Source organism: Panonychus citri, unplaced genomic scaffold (assembly GCF_014898815.1).
Source record: "Panonychus citri isolate SS breed McGregor unplaced genomic scaffold, ASM1489881v1 Contig00050, whole genome shotgun sequence".
Classification (NCBI taxonomy): Eukaryota; Metazoa; Arthropoda; class Arachnida; order Trombidiformes; family Tetranychidae; genus Panonychus; species Panonychus citri.
Genome location: NW_026515455.1, coordinates 599,043 through 613,450, shown reverse-complemented (window position 1 = coordinate 613,450; position 14,408 = coordinate 599,043). Strand labels below are relative to the sequence as shown.

Sequence of the window (14,408 nt, the reverse complement as noted above, 5' to 3'; positions counted from 1 at the left end):
AAAACAAAAGGGTAGAAAACAATGATCACTGATTAACAGAATTTTTATTTACAATCTTTTTTTCTATTTGTATTTACAACATTTGAATGAGAAAAATAACAAATTTACAATAAAACAGTAAAATTAAAACGAAATGAATTGATTAAGATTAAAGTTTATTCAATCAAGTTAATTGTCTTTCATTCATCTGGATTCAATTTACATTTCCTTCTGAAAGCTTGACCAATTTCTCGAATCCAATGATTAGCAACTAAAACAATTAGAATGAGAAGAGAAAAAAAGTTATGATTAACAAATTGTGTTGACAATTACGATTAATCTCTTCATGGGTTAACCGAAGTTCCCAAAGTTAACTAACAATAAGTGTAACCAAGTTGATGATGATTCTGTTCAGTTATAACTAAATCAACAAGGTGACCTTTCAATTGTTTCAGTTAAAGAGAAAATTGTGAAAAAAGGAAAACGTGGTTAAGATGATAAAAGGTGGATGAGGATGATAAGTGATATGAGAACTTGAGACATGATCAAGATGAGAAATTAAGATGACCTGATGAAGATGAAGAGGAAGATGAACTTACCCCATTTCTCCCCTACAAGGACTGGACAAGCTCCGTGCATGGTGTTTTCATAAGCTTCGCCGTTGTATTGTAAATTGTACCAAAAGGCCGCTGAGTTTTTCCGTGGTTTGAGGCTAACACCAAGCCGAGGGAAAACTGTTCCACCGCCTTTCTGGACATCGCTTAACTGGACATGATCAGGTAACATTCAATGCCAAGTTAATTAAAAGAGGAAGAGAAAAGGGTAACACAAATTAATATGAAGGTCAAGTTATGGTTTAATTGGAATGAGAGATTAATTTTATATTTAACCATGATGAGAATTTAATGTTTAACAAGTAACTTGGAGATCGCTTGAGGCCGTTTTTAAGTTAATTAAATGATCAACAGAAGAAGCAAAATATGCTTGTTAATTGACGTAATTCAGTTAATTGTAAGAAGCGATTGTTCAACTTACATAAAACATTAATGTTGCCGTTCGGTCACCAGCATAAGCCTCTCTCTCTGGGACTAAGTGCCGCTCTTCAGGGGGTCGGTCAACAATCAGGTAATCATAATGTGGAGTATAATGTCCGCCCATTCCGTAGTTAGCGACCTGCATCAGTTCAGAGTGACTTTCGTTCATTTTTGTTGATAGACCAGTGACTTCAGATACTCGGCGATTGATTCTGTCGATCAGCTCATCGTCGTCCTCTGAGAACCAAGTTGTTTGACTTGTTCGAGTATCGGAAATTTCGTCCTCTTTAAAATTGTCCGTTTGAACCTTAGCTCGGGTCAACTGTTGATAATTTGGATCAAGGTGAAGACAGAAAACTATGTGATTAGCATACAATTGAATTAACTCACAATCAGCAACAATTAACGAGCAACAGTGACAAGCGGATATAATTTTCATCTCAATTTATTGTTAAACATAAAAAGAAATCATTAAAAAGTGTTTATAAATTTAGATTACACTAAATCAACTCTTCCTAATGACAATTAGAAACATAATCATGATCATTAATTTTTCATCATCAACTTAATTGTGATTAGAATTGGTTAGAGCAACAATTATAATAATCAACTAAACAAGAGGTTATATGTTAATGGTCATTTAAATGATTCAATTGTCGATTGTCACAATCAGGATTCACCTTACAATTACCTGTAATTACAATGAAATTACATAAATGATTTGATTTGAATATTTAATTCATATTTTTACCTTTTCAACAATTAACAAATCATTTTCATGTTCACTAAATTTGAATATTAATCAATTAAGATGCTCTTAAGGATAGTTAATTGATTTTAGTGCTAATTAAACTGTGTTTAAATTGTTGATAAATTTAATTATCAATACGATTCATTTAATTAAGTCACAGTTTGTAATCACCATTGAGGATACCATCTAACCATGAATTGATTAATTTGTAACAACAATTAACAGGATCATAATCAATTTTCAAGAAATTAGATTAACTTTAAAATTGTTTCATGTTAATCATTAGAAATGATCAATGAAAAACTTGCAATTAGTTGCAATGATTAACTTGATTATATAACAAAGGAATCTTAATTGTGCTCATAATTTATACATTTAAATTGATTATTAAATCACTAATTGTGATGATAAATATCATTCAGTTAATAGTAATTTAATTGTATCAAAAATGGTTGATAATTGGATTGAAATTTGAAAAAAATCCATTGAGACAATTTCTCACCACCAGATTAACGGATTAACGGATTAACAATTAACAATCAATTTTGAATAAAATTAACCCGAACATGATTAAGATGATGAGTGTTACTGTTCCTGATCAATCAACTAATCACTGACTCACATAAGTTGATTGTCAATAGTCACATCAACAGGAAAATAATAATAATTCATGATTCTGAATAAAAATATAATCTTATTAACAGAAAATGTTGTTCAGAATTTTTTTTCTTCTGGTTGGTTGATTGCTGATTTTGCTGATTTAGTTCATGTTAAAGTGATGATCAACTTGATTAACTTACTGCTGGAGCTGCCATTTCCCTAATTGTGTCCGATTCAGAATCAGTAAGAAGATCATGAAACATGGCGATGAACGGAACCCGATAGAAAACTTCAACTTTAACGGGCTGAAGTATCAACCATTTACTTCCCATGTTTGAATAGTAACAATTTAAATCTTTAGTTTCAGCGGGAGTCTAAAAGATAATTAACAAAAAGAAAAACAAAATTAGAAAAATTAAATTACAATTTAGAAAATTAATCAACAATATCATCTAAGGTTTGGTTAATTTCGCGCGGTTTCAATTGTGGCCTTTTCTTTTGAACTCCTTGTTTTTTTGCCTCCATCATTTCGAGAAATTAATAGACTTGTTAATTATTACACACCAAGCAGACTGATTAATGATCCATTTTGATTAGTCACTAATTGACTAACTTAATTCACTTCTCATTTTGTGTTAATTGTTAAAATGATTTAAGCGTTGAAAGTATTCAGAGGTTTGTTTACATTTTCATACCTGAAGATCAATTGATTTTGAGACAACAATTAAAAATGAATTTACTTCTGGTTTATATCAACCTTGACTTAATTGTGATTAGTATGTCTACTTAATTGGTAACAATTGAAAAAAAAGGACAATCAATTGATGGAAACAATTATATTTTGATCATTTCACTTTCATTGTTATCGTTTTGTTATTCTTGTTGTTATTAAACAGACTGTTGAGATTATCTGATTTAAACACTTCCTCTTAATCCGACAACAATCATAATTCATTTAATAAGAGGATATAAATTGCCAACTGATTAACCATAATTAAGGGATAAAAGATTCACAGGTAAGAAATTTAAAAGTCCATCACAAAGGATATGAAATATGATTTAGTTTCCAGTAATTGTAGTACAACAATTGAACCGAACACAATAAAAGTTGATAACAATCACAATTAAGAATTGATTGACCGATGTATTTGATTATGATGGCGATGATTTGATTTGATTTCCTTTATTCACCTTCACTTTCAATCTTTTCGCATGATAACAATTAAGAGAAACAACTAACAGACAAAACTGATTATTAGGTCACAAGGAATTGTGATTAACTTTCTCTCTCTTCAATTTAACTAATTGTTATTAATAGAAAAAGAACAACGAAAAATTAAGTTAATCATTTTGTCGCGATTTCTTTTCTCATAAATATCGCATCTCCAATCAGCTGATCCATTGCAAGTTACATTCTAATAGTTGCAGCGAAATTGTTACCCTTTTGTGTACGTTGATTGTCAGTTAACCAGTTAATCAATATTTCGATGAATATAGTTAATTAATTTAACTATTAACCGGAACATAAAGGTAATCGGTCCAATGGATTGAAAGTGGTCTCCATCCAATCAACTAATTGTGATTCTGATGGAAATAGTAACGAGTATAAATTGGGAAAACTTTTTTTCTCTTCTCAAGGCCTAAAGGTTATTAACTGATTTTCTGTAATTTAATTACAATTAACTTTCTTTTTTAATCATCATCTCACTTTCATCTCCATCAACAGAATGTTCATTCTGCAACTTTAATCATCTTCCAAAATATCAACAATTTGTGATTATATTCTAATTGCCGAGAGCTTGATTGTCTTAAATGTTTTCATTTCTCTCTCTCTCTTCTGGTCATTCTCATTAAATCATCTTCGAGTTTCATTATTTAATCAGTGAACAGATAAAAAGAATTTCTAATTTTAGAATCTAATTTAATATCCGGAAGAAGAGAAGAAAATAATTTCCAGTTTCTTACCTGTTCTTCCTTCACTCTCACTCTCCTACCTGCGTTTTTGTTTCTCTAATCATCTTGATGGTCTAATTTAATTCTTATTAATTATGTTCAATATTCAATCGTCATTACAATAAGATGGCATTGATGAGTGATTTAAGGTGTAAATCATATTCGATTGTGATCTTAATCATTAAGAAAATCATGTCATCTATTGTGTTATTTTGAGAAAAGAGAATGAGACAAAAATGATTCCAACGCAAGTGAATCTAATTGTAACCATATTACAATTTAATAACAATCAACAAATTCTTTCATTTCCTGCTAATTAATTTCCACTTTTCTCGATCCTTATTAATATTCAAATCAATTGTTTCTTTTTTACCAAATTTCCAATCAAATTAACTCTTCCAAGTGTTAATGAGATTAGGCCAATTAACGAAACAATTAACGGTAATTTTTCTCGCCTTGAGCTAAAATCAGTTAATTGGAACAAATTGAAATCATATCTCATTGTTAATTCGCTAAATGTAACTGATTTGATTTTGATTGTTTCCAAAAATGATTCCAACAGAAAGAGAAATCATAAAATGATCATTTGTTTGGGTAATATTTCCGGTCTGCTTGATTTACCTTCATAACATCAATTCAATGTTACATGGAATCCAATCTAGATCAACAATTAAGAGTTAATCTTAAATTGTTTACCATTAAAAAGTAATGGAAACGGTCTAATGTCTAAAAGATTAGATCAACAAACTAATCAACCAAAAGGAATCAATAATAATAATTGTTCTGATCTTGATCCTAATTCAGAATCGGTGAAAGGGGAAATCATGTTAATGATTGAGCTTTGATGATGATAGTGAATGAAGATGATTTCTGGATGATGATGAGAGTGAGAAGGCAGATAAACACGCTAATAACACAATCTTAATGTGGTACGTGTTTAGAGACACGAAAACGCGTGACTAGTTATTAGAAATTAGGTTTCTCTTTATTTTTTCTTTCTTTCTTTTTTTCATGTTTTCTCATTCTAAATTGTTACCAATTTTTCAAGTTAATCATCATCATAATGATTAATCCCGAAAAATGTGATTCTCAGTTAATGATGATCAATTTTGTCGTCTCATCATCATCATCATCACGCTTTCACCCAATCAATTTGAACGATAAACAAACAAAAATCAGATTAATTGCTGGAAACATAATAATCACAATCCAATGAATAAAGATGATTACACTTAATTCCGATGATTAGAAAACACAAGAGATCACAATTTAACTAATCGTAATTTTGGGTTAATCAAGAAAGAAAGAAATAAATTCTCGTCCAATTTCAAGTTAACACAATCAACGATTTCTTAATTGAAACAATTAGTTGATTATTAATCTTACGGTTTTAAAGACAAATGATAATCACGCTGGTCTTTTGAATAACTGGATTAACTAATTGTTTGTCTCTTCAATTGTTGTTACACTTTCTCTTTTCAATCAACCAAATTAATAGTTGATTGCTGTTGTTTTCTGTTATTCAATAAGTGAAAGTGTAACAAATTAGTTAAAGACAATTAATAAATTCCAGGCACCAAGCTACCCACTTATTAACTATTAATATTTACTGAAAAATCAACAAATCATAAATCACTTGAGTCACAAACGATTAACTAATCCGTCATAGTGGAAATCGTCGTTGATGTGAATTGTTTTTCGTTGAAAGTTTTCCTCGTTCTGTTTCATAACATTTATTGAACAGAATCACAATTTCTACTTATCAATTCACAACCTTAATCCATCAGCTGATTTAAATTAATTGTTTACGGACAAAATTTGATTCGAGGAAAGTAAAAGTCTCCAAATCTTATCGGTAAATCGTAATCGTTATGAACAAAACGATTGATACTGTAACTTGATCTCTATTGATGAAAAACAAATATAATCAAATGTGATGATGATACCAGGAAGATAATGTATCATAAAGATAACCTTTGACCTGAGGCTAATTGTTTATAAATAAAACCGGATAAAAGGAAAAGCTTTGGGTCAATTTTCATCCAAACTTTTCAATCTTATTGCGATTTTGTTGCTAATCCTGTTTTCCTAACGGTACATTTGATTAAACCTTTTTTTACCGTTTCTCCCACATAATTAAAATTGTAACCAACATCATGATGATAATAATAAAAGGGAAAATGTTAATCTTAATCTTAATCGGTAATCTTTTTGTTTAATCAACAAATGAATCTTTAATCAGTAATAATTTTGTCTTTCAGGAATGACAACAATTTGCTGACCATGATGGCGATTAACAGTTAATATAATTATAATTGAGTAACAGTCCATCAATCAGTTTGATTGTTTATCATTAAGATATTCAATTGATTTGATTTGATTTACTAAGTCTGATCCAATTTGGAGAGGTTAGAATCTCAAAAATAACAGCAATCAACTAATTGTATCAAGGTAACCATAATAATGATACGTTACTGAAATTAATATTTTTGTTACAATCAAAAACTAATAACAAATTGATTTTATTACTGATTTGATGCTAATAATAATTAACGATAATTATATTAACATTAATAATAATCTAATAACAAGAGCATCAATAACATAACATGAAAGTTGCGATACTTTTGTTAATCTAATCTAGTTCACGATTAACTGATTGTAAGTTAATTCATGATTTTAAAAACTCTCAGACATTAACAATTACTAAATTGTTTGTTCGTTGCAATTATTAATGTGATTTCCCTTTGATCTGTTGACCTTTTCTTTTTGATGGTTAATGTTGATTAAAGTGAAATTAATTAATTGTTCATCTTATTGTTAGTGTAATGTAAGCCAATTCATAATTGTTACCGCAAAACTAATTGTTTACAGTTAAAACAAATGATTTCGTTGATTAGGTTAACATGTTTCTTGGTTGTTTATCATTAGTATTAATATTTAAGTATCATTACGATTTGAAGGTTAATTGTTGACTCTTGATTTTGTTGATTTGCTGTTCAAATCATTTTCTTTTCTAACCTTGTTTAAAGTTAAACTCATCATTCATGTTAATTGTCGTCGAAAATTGTTCTAATCAACTATTAGAGTTTCAATTCCTTGTAATTACTCATCGGTTATCGGTTGAAAGAAGATCGTTGTTTCGGTTAATTTGGCGCTTGAAGAAACTTTCATGATGATGATGAATGAAAATCAACATCATCATCGATAAATAAGAGAATCAATAACTATCTTAGTATCTCAACGATCATCAAGCAAAACAAATTGTAGAGATAATGATGAATTGGAATACGAGTTAATTACTGGGGAAATGGTTTTGTTATTATTCTAATTCTTACCCTGAAAACTTCACCTCTACAAAGCTCCTGGTAATTACGATAATCATCATTGTCGCCATCAAGGAATCGCATGGTGTGAGGTGGCTTTGAATTATTCAGAATCATTGAGAAGTTGGTCCAATAGGTAGGAGATAGTTCATCATGCTGAGTTGATTAAGGAATAAAAATAAAGAGAGATAACGGAAATTGCTCATTAAACATCAAGTTGATTTCAAAGGTAAATAAATTGACCAAATGATTGACCAATATATTCAAATGATTTAAGGGCCGATCAGTGAACCTGTTACATGCTAATGATCAATATAATGAACCAATTCATATGATAGTTGTTGTGGTGATTCAAAACTCTGGATTCACCATTAACAAGGCCACTTAAGTCAATCGATCAGAATGGGAAAATTGATTGATCAACTTACAATTTGAATCGCCATGTTGTAGAAAGGTATAATCTCCTCAACTGGGGCCGTTTTGTTTCCTTCCCGATGGGCCTTTCGCAAGGCCTCTTCAAACCAATCCAAGGCTTGACCATAGTAGCCGTTGTTGAATGAGTGTTTACCCAGATACAAACAATCTCGACCTAATTGAAAGTTTAATTGTCAATGAATTAGGTTTAGTTTTCACCGAAGACTCAAAAACAAAATTAATCATTTTGTTGCTCTTGGTTACATTTGATTGATCATTTGACCTTCTTGTTAGGGTCACAGTGAAATACTTACTTGTTAGGTGGACTTTTGTTGGCAGATCTAGTATACGGCCTCGGGCGATATCGCTCATATTGAGTCTGTAAGTATCGGTCAATCGGACAAGGGCAAGAGCGGCTCCTCGAAGATCATCTTTGGTTGGTAATAGATCAGAATAGTCGGTAACCAGTTTCTCAACAGCTGAAATAGAAACAATTAAAATCAATTGATTGTAATAAATGTGTAATCAGAGAGGAGAAATTAGTGAATATTCATTTAATTAACCTACTGATCAGGGTTAAAGTCAGTTAATCATTTTATCATTAGTTTTTATTGGCCATCTTGATGGAGACTCTTAACAAAATTAATCTAATCATTTGGTATCAATCAACAACCAAAATGATTATTTAAACACAATTTGTTAACGTCTTCAATCAGAAGCTAAATCTTGGACTTTTTAATTAAATTGATCTAATTTCAAATCAACGATTAACATAAATTATCATCATATCTTATCCTTAAATCGTTAACTACAGTAGTTACCTCACAATTTACTGATTCTTAGCAATTGAATTAATCTTTCAAATTGTTATGAAACTTTCCTTTGATACTAACAAGTAATTAATTAGCAACTTTGATTGTTTGTTTGTAAGCTAATTTGATTTGATGAGAACTGTTGATTATTGTGACTTTTAAATTATTAATAATTTCCACCACTTTAATTGTTTCGTGAAGAGATTAATACATTTACAGGAAAGAAAATTAAAATTGTAACAATTAAGGGATGAGAAAATGTATCAACAATTTAATCTTAATCATTTAGTATCATCAAACCAAAGATTATCATTGATCTGGGAAACTAAAGACACTTTTTAATTGTTACAATTGTAATTTTTTTAATTACTATTCCAACCAGATTATTGAAACTAATCCGTATCAAGGATAATCAGTTAATTGTAATTGGCACTCCTAAGATACAACTTTAATTGTTGGTTAAATATTAATCTGTAAATCATCATTAATATATGTTTTGTAATAACAATCTGAACTAAATTAAATCTGATTACTATTATTGAAAACTGAGACAAAAACAATCATATTAATAACTTGAGACAAATTATTAACAATTTGTATTGATTGCTTTTAGTATTTAGTTAATTGTGGTTACAACTATTAACTTTAATCTAGAATTATAATTAATTATCGCAATTGAAACAGTTAGGCTGTTGATTGTATTATGAGTGTACGTTAATTACTAAATTTAGGGTTGATTGAGTTAGTTGAACAATTTAAATTAATTTAAAAACCTATTGATTAATATTATTGGTCTGATAACAATCAAACAAAATCAATCAAATTAACAGGAATCTCTGTCAGGTTAATTGAAGCGATAATTAAAAAAAGATGATCAAGCAAATTGATTCTCGTTGATTGTGATTCAATTCTGGTTGATAAATTAATGTAACAATTGATAATGTAAGTGTAACAATCAAATCTCAGTGCACAATTGATCAAAATTAGTTGTCAATCAAAGGATGGAAATTAAATTTCTCGGATCTTGATTAATTCAACTGAAAGGTCAATCAACCGTTAATTTTTAGTAATAATTATAATTTAGATTTGATTATTATCATTACTATATTTTGATTGAAAATTTGTGAACTTAATTCAAAATTAAACTAAACCTGAGGATATGTAACAATTTGGTTAACAACGGATCACAAGATAACAATCAAATTAAATTGTTTGGTGATGTAAATTAGTTACTGTTGATTGTTGAGTTTACTGAGTAAATAATTTTTAGTTAACTGTGTTACCTTGAACAATTTTTAAACTAATTGTTAATTGTTATATCAATTTGAACAGTTTTTAACAATCAAATAATCAAATAATATTGATACAAGTGATTAAAAGTAAATCAGCTTATTGATCAACTGATTATCAATCAATTGCTATTTATATTTTTCTTATTTTAATCTATTGGAACTTATTGTTTTCTCAAAACTGATCAACTTTACCGATGAATTAATTGTAACAATTTAACAGCAATTATAATACTTACGTTTCCATTCATTGATGGACATTTTTGATTGAAGTCCTTCCCAATCAATTGTTAATCGTTTAACTAATTGAAAAGCTTGAATCGGATTACCGATAATCTCATCGGTTGAATCTTTACCTCGAAGCTCAGGTAAACCAGCAGTTCGAGAAAACTCATCCAGGTACCTGAACAATTAAGAGAAAATTAAATTGTAATCAATTGCAACCGGTTCTCATAATTCAACCAACAATTTAATTTAATGATCAACTTGACATATCAATAAATTATAGCTTAAAGTTGTCGCTGTTGTTTCAACAAATTAGTTGAAAATTTTGCAATTTTATTCATTGAAAAGTAAATCAATAAATTTAATCACAATTACTAATTTTTTTAATTGTTTCGGTGCCTTGTCAATTAATCGGCTAATCTATTAATTATCATTTAGTAATAGTTGCTACCATTTCAATAATAATAATAATTGCAAACCAGTGACATGATATTAAAGTATTTTTGTCCTAATTAAAGTTTTGTTTCACCTTAATTTTCATTGTAATTTAATTTAGTTGACAATTTAAACCAACAATTAAAGACTTACCCTCTAACTGTATTTAATTTAGCTTGAGTTTGGGCTACATAATCATTTAGTGATGAAATTAAATGACGTTCAAGATACATTAAACTCCGTAGGTGAGCAGTTGATGAGAAAATATCACAATTAACTAGATTAGAAGATGAGATTATTGTTATTGTAACAATTAGATGAATTAAAAATGATTGGAACATTTTGGAAGCACAGTTAATCACAATTAGGAAGGAGAAGAAAACAATCAAGAGATAGATTCACAATCACAATTAGTTGAGCACTAGAAAGACCAAAGTGAAACAATTAACGAAAATTGTATCCAATATATTAGTTGATTCGTCAACACTAATTACACTTTTATCCAAATTATTTAATCAGGAAGAGAGACTAAAATTAGTTGATTTAAAGGTGAGATGATTATTGATCCAATTGTTTTCTATCACAATTTGTAACTTGTTTGCATTCGTTGGAAGTTGATGAGAATCAAATGATTAGGAACAATTTAATTACGATCATAGTATCCACATGGGTATCGAAATTTTTTCAAAGTTTAAGAAAATTTGATTAACTTAATTGTGAATTCACTTCTAACGGTAACATCGAATTGAGATCTGAACACCGAATGAACTCAGAACTTGATACTCGTGATTAACAACGTTCTCTAATTTTTTCTTCTCCCTTTCTTATCTTCCTTTTCTCTCTCTTATCATCATCTTCCTTCTTTCATCTTAATTCATTTTTCAACTGTTCTCTCTCATTCTCTCTCATTTTCCCCTCTCACTCAACTTGTTTTCACCTTAAGGGAAGGATAAAGTAGGTTAGCGATAATCATGAGGCAAAGAATATCAAATTTGATGAAGAGTATCAACATTAACATTTTACAATCTAAATTAAGTGATTGGCTTGTCTCTTTTTTAATTTCTTCAATTGATCAATCTTTAAGCTAAATATTTTTACATCGAGTACAAAGTCAATACTTTTTGTTTTTCTTTTCAACTCCTTATAACATTATTGTTGTTTGTATAATATAATTTGCTTTCTAAATCATCAGGGGCAACATTTTACTTATTATTATTATAATTATCGGGTGTGTGGTCAGCATCCAATCCTATTGATAACCAGAAAGCATAAAATCCACTGATTGCAAGACCGGGTAGAAGGGTTTTGATGAAAGTTTGAGGGTCATTCCAATCTTTGAAAAATTCAATTATCCTTTTTGTGTCCACTTGTTTTCTTTGGTAACTTGTGGTTATAGATCTTTGTTGTAATAGAATACGATAAGTTGAAAGTCTAGACAGCATCTTGATGGAAACCTAAATAACAGAATAAATTGTCAATAGCAATTAATATAAATTCAGTAGAATTAAATAATTAGTAAACAATTAAAACTCACCTAAAGGTTGAACAACAACAACAAAGGTTACAAAAGAGAAAATATCTAATATCTGAAAAGAGAGAAATTGATCCAAGTAAATATCGAATCTTTCTTTTGGCGGGTAAATCGAACGAGAAAAGAAAAATTTAATTACAAGAGAAAAATAATTTTCTCTTTGTTTACCTTAATTGTTGACGGAAATTTTTTACTCTTTAGTGTTGGAATAGATTATTTTTTTCTCAATTCATCTTCAAGATTATCTCTTCTTCTCTTCAAGAGATTTAATTAGTTAATTAGAATCAATGATTTTATTAGAAACTTAAGTGTTTCTTGTTTATCAAGATGAAACCGGTTTATCCTCATGACATCAATGTAAACGTATGTACACCTTGAATTTGTTCATTTTTTATTACCTTTTAGTTGATTTAGAAACTAATCATCTCTAAACTACAGTTTGATCTAGATTAAGGTATATTAATTTAGATTCTTCGATTTGTTTTGTATTCTCTTTTCGTGAAAAAGCAACATGGTTGATGAAGAGAAAAGCGTTACTGTTCAAGCTCCTGTTAACATCGCGGTGATTAAATATTGTAAGTAATTAATTCAGTCTACTAACCAATAGGTAAACAATTAACTTTTGACATTTTTCTCTGTTATTTGTCTATAGGGGGTAAGAAGGATGAGAAACTAATCATACCAATCAATAGTTCAATTTCTGGTACCCTTTCAATTGATGATCTTTGTGCTACTACTAAAATAACAGTCTCATCAAATTATCAAGTTGATCAATTTTGGCTTAATGGTGAACAACAAATGATCAGTGAGAACAAGAGATTGTCTCATTGTTTGGAGAAATGTAAGTGGTTATAGTGTTTGTTTTTAGAATAGAATTTGTTAATTTGATTAATATTTATTCTTTTGTCAATTTAGTTCGATCCTTGAATGGTGACATGAAGAGCTACTTGAAGATCGAGTCTCATAACAATTTCCCCACCGCCGCTGGTCTTGCAAGCTCAGCTGCTGGTTATGCTTGTCTGGTATCGGCTTTAGGTGCTTTGTTTGGTATCACTGATGGTAAACAATTATCAATTTTGGCTCGACAAGGTTCAGGAAGTGCATGTAGATCAGTTTATGGTGGATTCGTCGAGTGGATTGCAGGTCATGACTCGGAAACATCATTTGCTCAACAATTAGTCGATGAAAATCATTGGCCGTCGTTACGAGTTATCATTTTGATTGCTAATGATAAAGAGAAAGATGTTGCCAGTACCAGTGGGATGAAAAGATCAGTGGAAACAAGTGACCTGATTCACCATAGAGCGGAAAAAGTTGTTCCAGAACGATGTGTCGAAATAAGAAAAGCAATTGCCGAGAAAAATTTCGAAAAATTTGCTGAATTAACTATGAGAGACAGTAACCAATTCCATGCAATTGCTCAAGATACTTATCCACCAATCAGGTACATGAATGATGTTTCATGGTCAATCGTTGGACTTGTTCATGGTTACAATGAATTCGTTGGGTCAACCAAAGTGGCTTATACATTTGATGCTGGACCAAATGCTGTATTGTTCATGGAGAAAGATGAGACTCGACAATTTATGTCAATGGTTAATCACTTTTTCCCAATATTGGATAAAACTAATGGTCTATTTAGAGGAGAGCCAATTCCACCAATGGAGACAGTTAACCAGCCAATGATTGATTATCTGTCCAAAAAGTTAATTATCAAGGAAAACAGTTTAAAAGGAATCATTCACACTCGAATTGGTAGTGGACCGAAAGTCGTTACTCAACAATCAAGTTAATTGATTGACAAACTTTAATCCTTCCTATTGTGCCAACTCACAAATATATTTTCATGGTATTTTTAGACGCACTAGTTTCAAGCTAATTTACTTTATGATCAATTAGCAAATTAGGTTTTTAATTGCATGACAAAAATTAATTTTAAGCCATAAATTTTTTTACTGTTTTAGTTTCAAAGAAAAATAGTTTAAATTACTCATATTAATTATCCAATTGAATAAAAATTGTTTATAACTTCAAGGAAAAAGTGTCCATTAACTAACTC

General features: G+C 29.7%; 2 protein-coding genes across 3 annotated transcripts; one reads left to right on the top strand and one right to left on the bottom strand.

Moving 5' to 3' along the window:
- Positions 1-25: 25 nt before the first annotated feature.
- LOC128385729 (prolyl 4-hydroxylase subunit alpha-2-like) lies at positions 26-12,711 on the bottom strand. 2 transcript variants are annotated; one of them, XM_053344627.1, is made up of 11 exons: positions 12,518-12,711; positions 12,353-12,404; positions 10,972-12,272; positions 10,398-10,561; positions 8,372-8,536; positions 8,072-8,232; positions 7,656-7,799; positions 2,565-2,738; positions 1,015-1,335; positions 579-744; positions 26-250 (listed from the first exon to the last, which is right to left on the bottom strand). In XM_053344627.1, the coding sequence occupies exons 3-11, from the start codon at positions 11,157-11,159 to the stop codon at positions 180-182; spliced, it is 1,554 nt and encodes a 517-aa protein (XP_053200602.1). In that variant the 5' UTR covers positions 11,160-12,272; positions 12,353-12,404; positions 12,518-12,711; the 3' UTR covers positions 26-179. The 2 variants fall into 2 exon arrangements, with proteins under 2 accessions (XP_053200602.1, XP_053200603.1); XM_053344628.1 differs by lacking the exons at positions 12,353-12,404; positions 12,518-12,711 and having other exon boundaries at positions 10,972-12,346.
- Positions 12,712-12,721: 10 nt separating this feature from the next.
- LOC128385730 (diphosphomevalonate decarboxylase-like) lies at positions 12,722-14,390 on the top strand. Its single transcript, XM_053344629.1, has 3 exons — positions 12,722-12,924; positions 13,002-13,190; positions 13,265-14,390. The coding sequence occupies exons 1-3, from the start codon at positions 12,861-12,863 to the stop codon at positions 14,140-14,142; spliced, it is 1,131 nt and encodes a 376-aa protein (XP_053200604.1). The 5' UTR covers positions 12,722-12,860; the 3' UTR covers positions 14,143-14,390.
- Positions 14,391-14,408: the final 18 nt, after the last annotated feature.